General features: G+C 54.6%; 6 protein-coding genes across 6 annotated transcripts in view; 2 read left to right on the top strand and 4 right to left on the bottom strand.

Annotated features, from left to right (window-relative positions):
- Positions 1–267: 267 nt before the first annotated feature.
- On the bottom strand, positions 268–2,809 carry QBC33DRAFT_537032 (glycerol kinase 1). Its single transcript, XM_060427761.1, has 4 exons — positions 2,120–2,809; positions 1,038–2,038; positions 524–981; positions 268–457 (listed from the first exon to the last, which is right to left on the bottom strand). The coding sequence occupies exons 1-3, from the start codon at positions 2,365–2,367 to the stop codon at positions 566–568; spliced, it is 1,665 nt and encodes a 554-aa protein (XP_060283909.1). The 5' UTR covers positions 2,368–2,809; the 3' UTR covers positions 268–457; positions 524–565.
- A 666-nt stretch (positions 2,810–3,475) lies between these two features.
- QBC33DRAFT_450571 (uncharacterized protein) lies at positions 3,476–5,404 on the top strand (the record flags this gene model as incomplete). Its single annotated transcript, XM_060424565.1, has 1 exon — positions 3,476–5,404. The coding sequence occupies one exon, from the start codon at positions 3,476–3,478 to the stop codon at positions 5,402–5,404; it is 1,929 nt and encodes a 642-aa protein (XP_060283908.1).
- Positions 5,405–6,320: 916 nt separating this feature from the next.
- Positions 6,321–7,945, top strand: QBC33DRAFT_450916 (putative nicotinamide mononucleotide adenylyltransferase; the record flags this gene model as incomplete). Its single annotated transcript, XM_060424583.1, has 12 exons — positions 6,321–6,503; positions 6,562–6,587; positions 6,657–6,695; positions 6,801–6,851; positions 6,893–6,934; positions 6,987–7,191; positions 7,256–7,346; positions 7,396–7,483; positions 7,535–7,559; positions 7,681–7,700; positions 7,754–7,781; positions 7,835–7,945. 12 exons carry the CDS (start codon positions 6,321–6,323, stop codon positions 7,943–7,945), a joined length of 909 nt encoding a protein of 302 aa, XP_060283907.1.
- Positions 7,946–9,046: 1,101 nt separating this feature from the next.
- On the bottom strand, positions 9,047–9,931 carry QBC33DRAFT_558529 (uncharacterized protein; the record flags this gene model as incomplete). The annotated part of the gene is made up of 1 exon (XM_060429891.1): positions 9,047–9,931. One exon carries the CDS (start codon positions 9,929–9,931, stop codon positions 9,047–9,049), a length of 885 nt encoding a protein of 294 aa, XP_060283906.1.
- An 863-nt stretch (positions 9,932–10,794) lies between these two features.
- QBC33DRAFT_54437 (mannose-1-phosphate guanyltransferase) lies at positions 10,795–12,705 on the bottom strand. The gene is made up of 4 exons (XM_060428450.1): positions 12,268–12,705; positions 12,152–12,195; positions 11,892–12,038; positions 10,795–11,828 (listed from the first exon to the last, which is right to left on the bottom strand). Exons 1-4 carry the CDS (start codon positions 12,272–12,274, stop codon positions 10,932–10,934), a joined length of 1,095 nt encoding a protein of 364 aa, XP_060283905.1. The 5' UTR covers positions 12,275–12,705; the 3' UTR covers positions 10,795–10,931.
- A 1,656-nt stretch (positions 12,706–14,361) lies between these two features.
- QBC33DRAFT_451035 (uncharacterized protein) overlaps positions 14,362–15,108 on the bottom strand; it is a gene marked incomplete at both ends in the record, with an annotated part of 1,020 nt that continues 273 nt past the window's right edge. The window contains one exon of the mRNA XM_060424589.1: positions 14,362–14,723. Within this exon, the coding sequence (XP_060283904.1) occupies positions 14,362–14,723 (362 nt within the window). The remainder of the gene's footprint in view (positions 14,724–15,108) is intronic.

The following is a 15,108-nucleotide window of genomic DNA, read 5'->3' as shown; positions in this document are numbered from 1 at the left end:
AAGGCGGTGCGCTGGCGGAAGGGAGATTCTCACTCGACGACTGTATGTCGAGGGGGCTTATATAGGGCCATATGTGGACTATGATGGTCTGAGGAAGCGACATTGGCTTGACGACGATGCATAATGAGGGCTCATTTTGAGATTTGGGATATTGGTTTTATCGGCGTTCAAGCGCAATGGATTTACACACGGGTCTTGGCTGGGAAGCATATTGGGCAAGCGATGCGCATTACACTGCACTGATCGATCATGTATGAAAAGCAGCTGGTTTGGTATGGTATAGAGCACGCTAGCCGATTATATTGTATATAGAAGGCTGGATAGGTGGTGAAATGGATGGATCATGGCACCATGGCCCGTACTGGGGACCCATGCCATGACAATTATTCAAGAGGCTACTTTTCTCACTACTCCCAGTGCGGTGATTTCTAGTTTGAGCTTCCATTAGATCTCGCCTCTATCCAAGACAAGTGTCAATACGTCTGACCATAAATACAAGGAGTATCTGACCCAGATTCCGTACCATCACACAAATCCAAGGATGCACCCTTTCCCTATACACCTCTTAGTCAGTCCCATTAACCCACCCCCTGCTCATATCCACTGCCTGCTCCCACTTCTTGAACAGCTTCTCGGCCTTGTCCCGCGGCATGTCAGGCTGGAAGACCCTCCTGCCTTCCTGGTTGACGTTCTTGAGGTCCTCCAGCTCGTTCCACACGCCCGTGGCCAGCCCCGCGGCGATGGCGGCGCCGAGGGCGGTGGTCTCGCGCATGCCGGGGCGGTCGACGGGGATGCCGCTGATGTCAGCCTGAGTCTGCATGCACAGGTCCGAGTTGGACATGCCGCCGTCGACGGCGAGCGACTCGAGCTTGTGGCCCGAGTCCTGCTCCATGGCGTCGAGGATCGCCTTGGTCTGGTAGCACGTCGCCTCGAGAGTCGCGCGGGCGATGTGGCCCTTTGTGGTGTGTTGGGTTATGCCGACTGTCGAGGCGTCAGTTGGGAATTTTCATTCACTAAATGACTAGTTGGGGACGTACATAATGTTCCCTTGGCGTCGTCGATCCAGTAAGGGGCAAAGAGGCCACTGAAGGCCGTGACGAAGAAGACGCCGCCATTGTCCTTGACGGACTCGGCGAGCTCGGTAATCTTGCTCGACTCATTCACGAAGCCAAGATTATTCATCAGGAACTTGACGCCGGAACCGGCAACCGCGATGCTGCCTTCAAGTGCGTATACCGGCTTTTTGCCTTTGCCAAAGTCGTATGCGATGGTTGCGAGCAGGCCCGACTTTGATATGACTGGTTCGTCCCCGACATTGTACAGCAGGAAGCATCCCGTTCCGTAGGTATTCTTGGCCTGGCCCGGGCTGAAGCCGCATTGCCCCACTAGGGCGCTGGATTGGTCTCCGAGGCACCCGGCGATGGAGATCCCCTCCAGCGCGCCGTAGGTCACTTTGCCAAACACATCTGGATCTGAGGACGGTACGATCTGCGGAAGGCTGATTTTTTCCCTGTCGAGTCCGAAGAACTTCAGGAGCCTGTCATCATACTTCAGCGTCCGAAGGTTCATAAACATGGTCCGGCTCGCATTCGTGCTGTCGGTCACATGTACCGGCTTCTCCGCCTTAACGCCGCCGTTCAACTTGAATATCAGCCAGGAGTCAACAGTTCCGAAGGCGAGACGCGATTCATCGTATGCCTTCTTCACGGCGTCGACGTTCTGCAGCAGCCAGAGCAGCTTGACGCTGCTTGGGTAGGTGGACAGCGGCAATCCGCAGAGCGGCAGGAGCTCTTCGGAGGAGTCGCGGTTGCGGAGCTCGCGCACGAGATTCTTTGTCCGGGTATCCGGCCATACAATGGCGTTGTATAAGGGCTCCCCGGTATTCTTGTCCCAGACTACCGTTGTCTCGCGCTGGTTCGTTATCCCGATGGAGCGAATGTTGGCCTTGGTGTAACCTTGCTTCTCGAATTGGCGCATGGAATTGTCAATGCACTCCTCGACGGAAGAAAGGAGTTCTAGGGGGTCATGCTCGTGCCATCTTCAACGGGTCAGTATTTTGCGCTATGGGCTGGAGCCAAGGGGAATGGGCGAAAGGGGGGAAGGGGTTCGTTCGACTGACCCTGACTCCGGATACATATTCTCGAATTCCATTTGATGGTCTGCGACGGGGTCGCCTTTGCCATTGAATATGAGGAAGCGAGTGGAAGTGGTTCCTTGGTCGATGCTCCCAACGAACCATTGGTGCTCGACTTCCTCCTTGGTTTCCATGATGCCGGGAGGGAGATGCTCGGTCTGCTCGACGTACTCGCCTTCGGTCACTGACACCTTGTCAGTCTGGACTGGTTTGGTGTTGCGACTGTCAGCCATTGTGCTCGGCTGGGTGGCCGTGCCAGGGTCCCTGCGACTTGGGATTTCAGAATATCTCCTGCGCGTGTGTATAAAGCCGACCAAGCCGTAGGCGTGTGTCTTGAATCGCGGGGTGGAAACACTAGGAAGGAGTAGTCGCAGGTGGCGGGGTCGGGATACGTCATAGCAGGCCTGATCCTAGCAGAACCTGAAATTTTTGTGCCGCCCTCGAGCAACAGCAGCTGTGGTGGACGAGAAGCTCTGGCAATCGCTGCGCCGGGCCAGTAATAAGTATCCCTCAGCTAGGCTGGCTATGGACGGCCGAGTTCGGTTGGAGCGAGCTAGAAACATTATTGAGTTTGGAGCGCTTTTGACACGGACAATGATGGGCGACTTTTTCCGTTACACTTGCAGAGTTCGCAGAAGTCCGCAGAGTCTGTAGCATTTAGGTTAGCTTGATCTTTTAAATTACTGGTGGAACAATTGCGGAGCCCTAGGTTCTTGCTGACAACCCCAGCAGCCCCCCACTGCGTCGCGACTGAAGCTGCTTTCACAAGCCAAAGTAGGTCGCTTCTTTTGGGCAGCCGCCGTCAGCTCATTTTCGACGCAATTCTAATGTGCCGAAGCAACTCCTTGATACTCCGCCCTGCCAATTCTCGAATATAATTACTATTACGGTTCGCAAGATCACCAGCGACATTCTCCTTCGTGACATGGTATCTTTAAACCGAAGACTCGGGTTGGGTTGAGCAAAAGGCGCGACTGGATTTGCCACTCGCGCGCCCTTTATGAATGATTTGTCAGGAGTCGTCAAAGCGATGGGTATTTCGGGATTTGCGATGCCCCGTCCAGCCATAATATAATGCCCAGCCATCAACACGCAGTTCCTACTGATGGATCGGTTTATTATTATCAATGCTGCCTGAGGGCTTCCAAGCCCAATCTGCAAACCCTCTCCGTCTAAGATTCCAGGAAACGACTGTCGAGAAAGTCCTTGATGGGCACCATTCCCCTGTTTCGGGTTCATTTTGTGCCCTGCCCATTTCCACTTCTTCCTCGACGATCCTCGCCGATGCCAGTAGCATCTTGAACCTCTGTCTCGGGAGCCAAACCATCCATCGCTGCCGCTATGGCAACCCTCCACGAATTCTCGACCGGCTGGCATCCCGGGGAGCAGGCCATCCACAACCTCCTCCGTGTCCCGACGTCGCAGCGAGAAAACCCAACCGCCAAGGGCCTGCCCGCTCCGTATGCGTACCGAGTAGCCAGCTCTTCACTGGTCGCGTTTGGGACTCTGGACGAGCAAGGCAGGCCCTGGACAACAGTCTGGGGGGGCGAGAGGACGTTCACTCGACCAGTCGCCCAAGATCTTCTTGGCGTTCAGTGCCTTGTTGACAGGCGTCATGACCCAGTCGTACAAGCGTTGCTAGGTTCAGCAGCGGACGGCGAACTAGTGCGTCCGATGACAGGTGGGATAGAAGGCAAGGTTATGAGTGCGCTCAGTATCGACCTCGAAACAAGGGATCGGGTCAAACTAGCTGGCCGAATGGCTGTCGGTACAGTCGCAAGCAAAGACGGGAATAATCCTGCTGTTGGGGAAGTCCAGATGGCGATGCTAGTGCAGGAGAGCCTCGGCAATTGCCCCAAATATCTCAACAAGAAGGAGGTTACCGCTCATGTTCCGTTGCCGGAGCTGGTATCCGATACGTTGCCCTTGCCGAAGGGGGCCCTTGAGCTGATCGATAAGGCCGACATGTTTTTCTTATCTTCCACCAACGGACAGACTATGGATACGAACCACAGAGGAGGACCTCCCGGCTTTGTACGGGTCGTCAGCAACGCGAAAGGCGGTGTCGTGATAGTTTACCCCGAATATTCCGGCAACCGTTTGTACCAGACTCTCGGAAATCTCTACACCAACCCAAATGTCGGCATTGCAATCCCAGACTTTGACTCGTCCAACGTACTCTTCCTAAGAGGCGAAACCGAGCTTCTTGTAGGCCGGTCGGCCGCCGCGCTGCTTGCCCATGCCGGCCTAGCGGTCAAGATCACCGTGAAGGAAGCCCGGTTCGTGAAAGACGGGCTTTCCTTCAGGGGCAAAGCCGGGGAGTCATCCCCGTACAATCCGCCGGTTCGCCCACTCGTGAGCGAGCAGCAGACCGGCGCTATTCCTAGGGACCAAGGTCCAGTTACGACGGCTACACTAGTCGAGCGGGAGGTCATTAGCCCGACAGTGAGCCGATACGTGTTCAAACTCCAGCCTGGGGCTAGCGGGAGGCAATTGAGGGCATGGAAGCCGGGTCAGCATGTTACTCTTGATTTCAGCGCGGAACTGGATGATGGGTGGCGTCACATGTGCGATGACGACCCCCAGAGCCTGAACGACGATTTCGTACGGACGTTCACCATCTCGAACCCGCCGCCGTCGTCTGCCCAAGGTGATCGTGACGATGCGGCGCTAGATGACGAGACGGAGCTGGAGATCACGGTGCGCAAGCACGGCCCAGCCACGACATTGCTTGCCAAGCACAACATCCGGGTGCCCCTGGAGTTACCCGTCCTCGGCTTCGGTGGCGAGGGGGCGTTCCGGATCCCCGCCGCCGGCAATGGCGGAGCAGCGGAAGACAAGGACGAGAAGCTCGCCGTCTTCGTTGCAGGCGGGGTGGGCATCACCCCCCTGCTAGCGCAAGCGCCCGGCTTGCTGGCGGCCCTTGGGAAAAGGGGCGACGCCGGGTTCCGTGTCCTTTGGAGCCTCCGTTCGGGAGACTTGTTCCTCGCTGTTCATACGTTCGAAAAGGTTGATGGACTTGCGCGGTTCGTGAAACTGTTTGTCACGGGAAAGATTGGGGAGGAAGAGAGGGATTTCGCGAGGAAGACTGAGGACCTGGGCGCTCAAGTCTTCGGGCGGAGAATGGAAAGGGGTGATGTTCTAGGGGCTGGAAGCGATGGGATGATAACCAGAAAGAAGTACTATTTATGCACCAATCCGGCAATGCTGAAAGTGTTATTGGGATGGCTTGGGGATCAGGAAACTGTTTCTGAAAACTTTAACTACTGACGGCAGGAGGCCGAAAGCTTTTGCTTGAACGTACAACGAAGTTGGGAAGTCCGCTGTTTCGTCCTTTCTAAGTCTGTCAACCGGTCTGTCTCAAAGCATCAAAAGTCAAAAGGTTTCAATGACGTCTATCGTTTGGCTCAATGTAGCTCTAAAGGCAAAAAGCAGGTAAGCTTAGAATGGGTTGTTGCCTGTTTCAATTTTGACTCATAATAAGGGCCAGGCTTTAAGAATGTAAGACGGAGCAGGCGATGTGATAGTCGGATTTACGGAGTACTTCCTTGTATCTAAGATTGCCCCTCACTCCCCAGCCAGCTCGTTAACCCCTCACTCAGCGAGGTACTTACAAATACTTATCCTGCCCCGCGCCCGTCTATCATGTTGAAGGAGATCATCGGACATTGGTCGGCACTTGCAGACTAAGGTGATTAGTTAGCAGATAGTCAGGTAGGCAGGTGGCAGTACTCAGCCTGGATTGCGCCTTTTAATCCCCCCATTACAGGGTTACCGACAGTAACAACCACTGGCCCGCCAGGCGCAAAGGAACTACCTATTTCTAGAGCTGTTCGAGACTCTAGTCAACGTCCTTTCTCGCCCATTCCCACGCCGTCCCGCTTTTTCTCTTCTCCAGACTTACTTCTACCTTTCCCCGGCTTCGATTGCGGCTTCAACTCATCCTTATCAAAGTCCTGCCCGGGACTCCTCTCTGATCACTTATTGTTGTTGCGAGCGCTATTGCCACTGTGACGCACCTTGCCCGGTATCGCCTGCCTCAATCGCTCTCGCCTGTCTGTCGCCTGTCGCACGACAGAATAGGTAGCCCTCCGTCATCGACCCGAGCCGCAGCTGCCGTGGTCCAGACTGCATTTGCTATTGCGGAAGGCGCGCGACACCTTTCCCGACCTTCCATTTCGCAATCATGAGTTCCAAGGGGCAAACACCGGATGGTGCCCGGCCCAGGGCGCTTCGTCAGCAGTCGACCCCAGAGGAAGCCGAGCTGATACCGCAAGAAGACTATCGCTTCCCTTACCACAAGCTCAAACGAACCCTGGTGGATGAGAGCAAGACTCCCTTGGTTCTGGTGGCGTGCGGCTCGTTTTCGGTAGGTTGGCACTCAAGTCCCGTCGATACCAGCTCACTAACCAAAGTCATTGGAAAAGCCTGTGACATATCTACACCTGCGCATGTAAGACTTGCTGCGACGAGAGAATACTACGGGGTAAGGCGAGTGACTGAGATGTTTTGCGCAACATAGGTTCGAGATGGCATCCGATTTCGTGCGATTCAACACCGAGTAAGTATCCTTCCAACCTCGGCATTTCAGGCTACCTGCTTCGGGAAACCGTCGCTCATTCGCCGCACAACATGCTGCTCGGTTACTAACATGACTTGCGAACAGCTTTGAAGTCTGTGGGGGTTATCTCTCCCCTGTGAGGAAAGTTAACTCTCAGTTGATACCAGACTCGAGCATGCGTCCTAACACAAAATTAGTGATGGGTACAAGAAAGTTGGCCTTGCTGCAGGCTATCACCGGTGAGTGTGCCATTCACATCACAACCGCACCAGCGATCTAACTTCCAATCAGAGTCAACATGTGCGCAGCAGCGATTGAGCAGTCGTCATGGCTGATGGTCGACCCGTTTGAAACTTCCGTTCGGAATTCCAAGGGGGAGCCTCAGTACGTTCCGACAGCCCGTGTGCTTGCGCATGTCGACCACGAGATCAACGATGTGCTTGGAGGTGTCAGCGGAAAGCGGGCTAGGATCTGTTTGCTGGCGGGCTCTGACCTCGTGAGTAGAATTGCTTATTCGTCAAGATTATCGCGCAAGGGCATTTATTCACACACATCTCAAGATCCAAACCATGAGCACCCCGAATTTGTGGTCCTCTGCCGACCTCGACATCATTCTGGGCCACTATGGTTGCTTTATTATTGAGCGCTCCGGTCAGTTCTCCAGCTACTACCGCCTGCCTCATAACTCACACACCTGCAGGAACAGATATCGAGGAGGCTCTTGCAGCGTTGCGGCAATATGAGGACAACATCTGGCTTATTAGCCAGGTGATCCAGAACGACATTAGGTGAGTTCGCAACTCAAAACAACCATGCACGAGGTTGCTAACGCTCTGAAGCTCGACCAAAGTCCGGCTCTTCCTGGTATGTTTTTAGGCCGAGAAGGATATCTACCTTTCAGCGTGCTCTGTCGTCGCGCCACAACACTGGACCCCCTCCCTTCTCCTGTTTATCGTGACACTTGCTGACGCCATGGACTATATAGAAAAAGGAATTGAGTGTCCGGTATGTGGCGTGAAGCTGAATACTGTGGGAGACCGTTGACTGACCTCTGCCAGCTACCTAATACCCGACCCAGTTGTTGCCGTTAGTTAGCCCTCTCACAGATGCCTTTACGAGCAGCCAGCTAACTGTAATAGTACATCGAGGAACATGGCTTGTTCCAAGAGGGCAGCCAGGAGAATTCCAAGGGGGAGACTGCGGCAGGGAATTCCCGCAATTCCTCGAATGCGCAACCAAGCAAGGGATGATGAATCAGCACATTCCTCCGAATCTTGCATAATCTACACGCATCACTTAGCATCGTTAGCATTGGGGCCTGGGTATTTGGGCGGCATCATCAGGGTCTTGTTTGACTAGCTGCTGTTCCGATTCGTGGTATTGGACATACTGAGCATCCACGAGCTGTTGGGGGGCGGGAAATATTCGGCAGATGGTCCGATTACAAGAGCAGAAAATTCTGTTGTTTTCTCTCGTCTGCTATCCAGAGACGTGCCGAACGCGGAGCGATTGGGGGAATCTAGAGGATATCCGACTTCATGGCCCGAGTGGCGGAGTTGTGGTTTTGGAATATCATCAGGCATGGGGTCGTTACGAGCAAACGAGAAGAAACACGAAGTCGAGGGCAGGGCTTCCGGATCTTTACACGGCGCCACCCATCCTTCTTGCAACCAAACTGATTCCAGCCTGCATAAATCACAATCCCATTTTGGAAAGCCCTGACCACTCACAGGCTGTCCAGGTATCCTGGGTTTTGGGCGTTTTGCCTTGCAGGTGCTGTGACCGTTTGCTGCATATGCAACACATCATTTGACCGGGCCAGTGGCTTGCAGCCCTGTGTGTGAATGTTCCAAAACCCACCTCACGGAACTAGACCTTGACTCCCCATAACCACAACCAAAATCAGTAACCCTACGTCGGATTGCCTGTGGCAAGGATGCCGCATTGGAGAGCCTGTGACGGGGAACATTCCATCTCCGAATATGTGGACACCCCTGGACATCTTCTAGTCCCCGTCCTCTTTCCCTTTCCTACCTCATTCTCCTACCCCCTGACTCCCTCCCCCCTTTTCCCTCCTGCACCAAGTCCAGTTGGTGCTGTTACTGGGAAACCACAGCCCACAAGTGTGGTTCAGGACCGGATATGAGGCCAGACACTGCGGGATCGCTTTTGTTTCCTTGCGTAGGTAACATGTAATCAGATGCCAGTAAACTTAGAAACTCGGTATTGGGGGGGGCTTCTTCGTCTGGAGAGGTCTCAACTGTCCAAGCCATGTCCAAGGTTCCTGAACACACGCCCACCGAGAAGCGTAAAATTTGAGGAATATTGCTAAACGGTGATATTCCCGGGGATCATATCCACGTCTGCGCAACTGGCGACGACCCCGACCAGTCTCCCTGCCCCGCCCCGCCGCTCGCCCAAGGCACGGCAGAGTGCGACCGCGGAGGCGGCGTCAGCACGCCCGCCGCCGGAGACCGGACCGACAGCGCCGCGGGGCCCAGGAGCTGGCGGTCCAGCAGCGCGCGGGCCTCCTCGAGCTCGCCGGCCGACGCCCGCCCCAGCAGCCGGCGGACCTGCTCCACGACTGACCCTCCCCCTCCCCCACCCGCATCTGCGTCTGCATCCACATCCGCATCGCCATCCCACCGCCCGCTACCGCCGCTGCCGCCTCCCCGTTCTTCCCCCTTCATCCGCCGCGCCCTCTCCCGTAGCACCCTCCAAAGGACCCCCAGGTCATCCTCCACCTCCGCCGTCGCGGCCCCCAGCTTCGCGCCGAGCTCCCTCCTCCGCCTTGCCGTCGCGCCGTCGCGCCCCGCCCGCGCCAGCGCCAGCCGGTACTCGAGCCGGCCCCTCGCCCGGCCCGGCGGGTGGTGGCGGTGGCGGTGGTCCAGGAGGAGGAGGCGCCAGGTCGCCTCCTCGGCCGCCTGCTCTGCCTCGTGGAGGGCGTGCTTGGTTGCCTGCCGGCGGAGGTGGGCTGCGTGCAGGCGGGCGAGGAGGGTGTCGAGGATGGGGTCGATGGTGGCGGGTGGTAGGTGGGGGCCGTCGTCGTCGTCGTCGTCGAGGGGTGGGTGGGGATGATGGGTTGCCCCCGCGTCTTCTTCGCGGGAGGCGGGTGCCGGGGTGGTGGCGGTGACGCTCGGGGAGGTCGAGACGACGCGGCTGGAGTATTGGGATGAGGGTGATGGTGGCGTACGGGGGTGTTCGAACCAGCCTTGGCTGCCTGTGTGTAGAGACATCGGCGGAGGGGTGGTGATCCTTCCTTCGTTTAGGTGTCGGTGAGGAAGAACCCCAGGGACAGGGCCATCTTTGTGCAGGAGAACGCCTATATCTATTCTGAGGGAAGGGGCGTCATTCTGCGACGGACATATGTGGCATTTTTGAGATTTCCGCTTGAAAGTTCTCAAACCGCGATATGACTGTAGAGACAGTCAGTCCTCACCGTGACTTCAAGCTCACTTCACAATCCATCCGTCTGCCAGCCCACCAGTAATACAGTTAGAAGGGCCAAACAAACACCTGGTCAGACGTGCGGAGGTAGCTGACACATGAAAGTAGACTGAATCACGGACGTGTCACGAAGTTCTCAGACGGAAGGAAGCCATTCATTCCAAAGCATTGATTGTTCTTCACGGTTCCCTGGTCGACCAGTCAGCCAGACTGATTAGCTGACACTAAATGTAGCTGGGGCCGAAACCATCCACGGCTCCCGCCCTACGTCGCTTCCGAGGATTCAACCGAGGGGTCCTCTGGAGCTGAGTGAGAAGAACAGTCAGAAACGTATAGAAATTCGATTGCCTCGCATGCTTCCAATGCAGACCCGAAACCATGCCAGCTTGTGTCTCCCCTGTTCCTGTTGTCCATCTATCGTCCCTTCCATCCCAGAGAGAGAGAGGAGAGAAACTCGGATCCGAGGACGGACGTCCTGATGATATCCGAACAAATCCCATTATCCTTACACGCATCTAAAAACGACCAGGTGTAACAAAAAGCACGCAGATCCGGCGCCAGATTCCCCTCTCCGACGCGCATAAGCAGAGCCGCAAAAACGGGGTGCCGTGGAAGAAAGAATCGAAGCGAGAAGAGTCGAGTGGTTATTCGGTTGCGACACTTGGCCGATGGTGTTGTTGATCGGCATTATGAAGACTGATACGAAAATTGGGTTTAAAAGGGTATATACCGGAAGGGTGCCGGCTAAAAATAAAGGAGGAGGCACCGGGAGCCAGGCTTGCGACGCTATTACATGATGATAGCAGGCACGTCGACATTGGCCTTGATGGTCTTGTGCGGCAGGATGCTGCCGCCGTTGACGTAGATCTCGTCACCGATGGTGACATCGTCGCCGAGGACGGAAACGTTCTCAAGGCGGGCCCATTTGCCAACGGTGCTGTTCCAACCGACGATGGTGCTCTTGATCCATGCATGGTCCTTTACCTTGGAGCCGGAAAGGAGGACACAGCGCTGCAGGCGGACACCATCGCCAACCACCACGTTGGGACCGATGGTGACATTCGGGCCTATCCTGCAGTTCTTGCCAATCTTGGCCGACGGGTCGATCAGGACATTTCCGCCGTGGACGTAAGGTTCCGAGGTGGATGAGAGGAGCTTGGAGCCCTTGGTGGTCAAGGAGGATAGATACAGGCAGGTGCCGGTGAGGAAGTCCTTTGGCTGGCCCACGTCCATCCAGAAGCCCTCGAGATCGAACGAGTGCAGCAGCCCGTCCTTGACGATGGCAGGGAAGGTCTCCTGCTCGATGGATGTAGGCCGGAGCTCGATACGGTCGAGGACCGAGGTGTTTAGTATGTAGATGCCGGCATTGATCCGGTTGCCGACAAACTCGACGGGCTTCTCAACAAAGCGGTCGATACGACTCGGGTGATTCGGCTTGTGGACAATGACACCGTATTTGGAGGGCTCCTCAACCTTGGTCACAACGATTGTGCCTTCGTCACCGTGGGCCTTGTGGAAGGCAGCTAGCTCCCGGAAGGGATAATCGCAGGTGACGTCGGAGTTGAGGACGAAGAAGGGCGTGTCGTCCTTGCGGAGGATTTTCTCTGCAAGTTTCAGGGGGCCTGCAGTGCCCAACGGCTCGGTCTCGATGGAGAACGTGATGCTGATCCCGAATCTCTTCTCGTACTGCAGTGCAACCATACTTATCAGTAATGAACCTCGACTGTCTCGGGGCCCAATCCCACAAACCTCTGCCAAATACTTCTCCATAATCTCAGGGCGGTAGTTTACGGCGAGGACGACATCAGTAACGCCGGCCTCGGCGAGTGCCTCAATCTGGTGCAAGATCATGCGCTTGTTCCCAAATTCAACCAGAGGCTTGGGGAGGGTGAGGGTCTGAGTTATCAGACATATTAGCAGCTGTTCAGAAAGGCTGGGAAGGTATGCGGCGGTGCATCTAGATGCAGGCCTGGTGGTGGTGGTCGTAGTCAGGGGAGAGGGGAGCGTACGAGAGGTCGGAGGCGGGTGCCGAAGCCACCGACAAGAATAAGAGCTGTAGAAAGGGAGTTGTTTAGCCATGGTGCAATTCAATCATGTCGCTGAAGATAACAGATTGTGCACTCACCCTTCATCTTCCTTGATTGTGGGGGGAGAAGTGAAGAACAGCTGGTCAAACGATTGAAGGAATGAAGCTAGCCAGAGGGGGAAGAAAGCGTCTTCAAGATAACGACAGTTGTCAAGGCACGAGTGTAACAGGGCACCAGTAAAATATGGACAACCGTTGGGTTGGGAGTGACGAGACAGATATATGTAGGTATGAGTAAGGCTTTCAATGATGTCGTGTTAAAGGTTTGGCTCGGCGGAGGGTAGAGAAATTGAAGATTCGGCGTCTCACGAGAGTTCACAGGGTACAGGGACAGGGTGGTCGGTGCTCCACCCGTCGCGAGAAGGGATGGGCAAATGAATAAGGAACTCCTAGACCAGCCGCAGACCCAATCACAATCTCACAGAGCCTCCACGAGCCACAATTAAACTGGCGAGATTGTCGCCCTTTGATGCAATTACGAAGTAAAAGGGGCTGCGGACTGATCTTCGGGTCACACTGTTGACTCTGTTAACTTCAACACCAAACAAACATCAATGGCATTGATGCTTTACAGATATACTTAAATTCTTCCTTCTGGTTGACAGTCACCAGCTGCCAACAATCGACAAACAGCTCCAACAGGCCGGCCGATACTCATCACTTTTATTTTATTTTTGCTTCAGCAGCTGAACGAACAGCTGCAATCAGCTTGTCATGTGTGATAATACCCCAAATTATCGGTGTTATACCTATGACGTAGCTTCATCCATTCACGGCTAGCTAGGCTCTGAAGAAATGAAATTTGCTGAGCAATTGGGGATCACTTGACTCAGAAACACTCTGCTCTGGCGCCAAGGAGGTTTCTTCTGGCCACAACCTGCGAGGCAGTTCTCTCTGGACCTGGAGACATGACCCCAAAACCCCCAAGTCCGGAGCGGATCCGGTATGTGGGGCCCGGGTACCTTCGGGAAAGCTGCTTGCCCGAGCCGGATCTATTTTTGGTTTTTCGTTTACGACCTTCAGGTCACCTTCGTTCAACATTGCCTGATTCCGGTGGCGATGGAAGAGTCTGCATTACTCTGGTAGCCCTGCGAATCAAACGTTGCATTCTTGAAAGCCTCGTTTATCATATCATAGCGTTATTCTTTCACCCTTATGGCCGTTGGAAAGCAGTTTTCCTCCCAGGTAACCCAACAACGGCAGCGCTGAAGCGGTCGCCCAACCCGGCGTTGCAAAATATAAAGTAAAAAAGAATCAAAACAAACCAACGCTTGCTGAATGCAACGAATGCATGGCACTTTTTTAAAAGACAATTGTAAAATGAAGAAGAAAAAAGTCCACCTCCAGTCTAGCCTCCAGAATTTTGTTGCGGAAAAGGGTCGAGTCTCCAAAGACCCCTTACTGGGTTATCAAGGTTGCCTCCTTCCTCCCCATGGCCATGGAATGGAGATGGAGGGGGAATCTCCGGGTTTTGGTCAAAACAGAGTCGCCTCCGAAAGTGTCCGCGGGTCATAAGTCGGCTCTGGGTGGTCCTGTGGTGCCCATCCAGAAAGTCCGGTCGTCAAGTCTTGAACTCATAGCTGGAAAAGTGGACGAAGAGGAGAAGTTAAAGGAAAAAACGGAAACGGAAACCGAAGTGAAATAGACCAAGTTTATTAACTGAGAGAGAAAAAGTCTGATTCCAGTGGAGAGATGGTCGTTAACAGGTCGTCAGAAGAAAAAAAAAAAAAAAAAACGGAGGTTGGTTCTAATAGGTCGTTATGTCGTCAAATCATGTCCCGGATGCAATTTTTGAGATCGTTTTGAATCATGTCGTTCCTCGCGGTGTTTTCCTCCTTTCTTTGCTGCTCCCCCTCCCTCTCTCCCCTGTTTTCTCTTTTGCTTGCATGCTCTCCCTGCAAGCATGCCGACTGGGTATAAAGTCCCGGCATCTCGTCGATATTGCTGTGAAGCCAATCCAAGTTTATGTCAAAAAAGTAGTCTCAGCGCCTTCTCTCTCCAATTGGGCCGACATGGGTCTGGAAGAAGTGCGGATCCGATCCAATGGCCATGCGTTGTCATGTCCAAGGAAGATATGTGGCTCCCTCGAATTTCCCTTTTCGTGGTTTCCCCCTTCTTTGGTTCTCTGCCGTTTCACTCCGAGGAGGCAATCGAACTGCTGCTCGAATGGTGTCCAGAGCGACGGCTGTGGTGGCCATGTCCGTGACTGGGAGGTGATCCATGGTGTCTACTGCTCTTCCGGTGCCTGCGGCTGGTCTCATCTGCAGGCAATCCCTGGACGATCCCGTTCCTGGCTAGCATGCCACCATTAACGGAGAAGTTCCTGCAGACCATAAACGCGCGCATGGCCGCATTCTCCTGGGCGAGGGTGTTGGATTCATATGCAAGATCGGTCTGGTACTCGCGGCCGTTCACGAGGACCAGGCAGGTATAGCCACTGGTGTCGCGGTAGCACTCGTATGTGGGATCCTGCCACCCACGGCGTCGGCAAAGACCTGCAAGTAAGCCTCAGTTAGCCGCCAGGTTTCAGACAACCCGCCTCTCTGGATTGGCGGGAACTAGACTCTCGTCTATGAGAGTAAAGCCGGGATGCCACGAGGGAATCTGCATCACAGCCCAACACGGGAACTCTTCCAGCCCTATGGCCCAGTTGGGTAGTTCAGACCGCCTCAGAAGCCTCCGACCCCCACCAAGCAAAGCAATTGTGCCTGGGCTGCCAGCTGCGGCGTGATCCACAGAGCAAAAACACAAACGTTCCCCTGGGGGGGGGGGGGGGGGGGGGAGAATAAAACCGTCTGATGGGCAACATATCGTTAAAATTCAACTAAAAACAACCCCAAAACTTTCACCAAATGTGGTAAAATTTTTATTTTAACCCCC

This window comes from Phialemonium atrogriseum (genome assembly GCF_030411735.1).
Source record: "Phialemonium atrogriseum strain 8032-3 unplaced genomic scaffold QBC33scaffold_11, whole genome shotgun sequence".
In the NCBI taxonomy this organism is placed as follows: domain Eukaryota; kingdom Fungi; phylum Ascomycota; class Sordariomycetes; order Cephalothecales; family Cephalothecaceae; genus Phialemonium; species Phialemonium atrogriseum.
Note: the sequence above shows the minus strand (reverse complement) of the source record. Positions and strands in the feature narration are given on the sequence as shown.

What these genes read in the sequence shown, in the direction of transcription:
- QBC33DRAFT_537032 (XM_060427761.1), bottom strand. Translation starts at nt 2,367, where the DNA reads ATGGCTGACAGTCGCAACACCAAACCAGTCCAGACTGACAAGGTGTCA. An exon ending in AATATGTATCCGGAGTCAGG is followed by an intron (nt 2,039 to 2,119) that starts GTCAGTCGAACG and finishes GACCCGTTGAAG; the next exon opens with ATGGCACGAGCATGACCCCC. An exon ending in CGACGCCAAGGGAACATTAT is followed by an intron (nt 982 to 1,037) that starts GTACGTCCCCAA and finishes ACGCCTCGACAG; the next exon opens with TCGGCATAACCCAACACACC.
- QBC33DRAFT_54437 (XM_060428450.1), bottom strand. An exon ending in GCACCCGCCTCCGACCTCTC is followed by an intron (nt 12,039 to 12,151) that starts GTACGCTCCCCT and finishes CTGATAACTCAG; the next exon opens with ACCCTCACCCTCCCCAAGCC. An exon ending in TGGAGAAGTATTTGGCAGAG is followed by an intron (nt 11,829 to 11,891) that starts GTTTGTGGGATT and finishes GTTGCACTGCAG; the next exon opens with TACGAGAAGAGATTCGGGAT.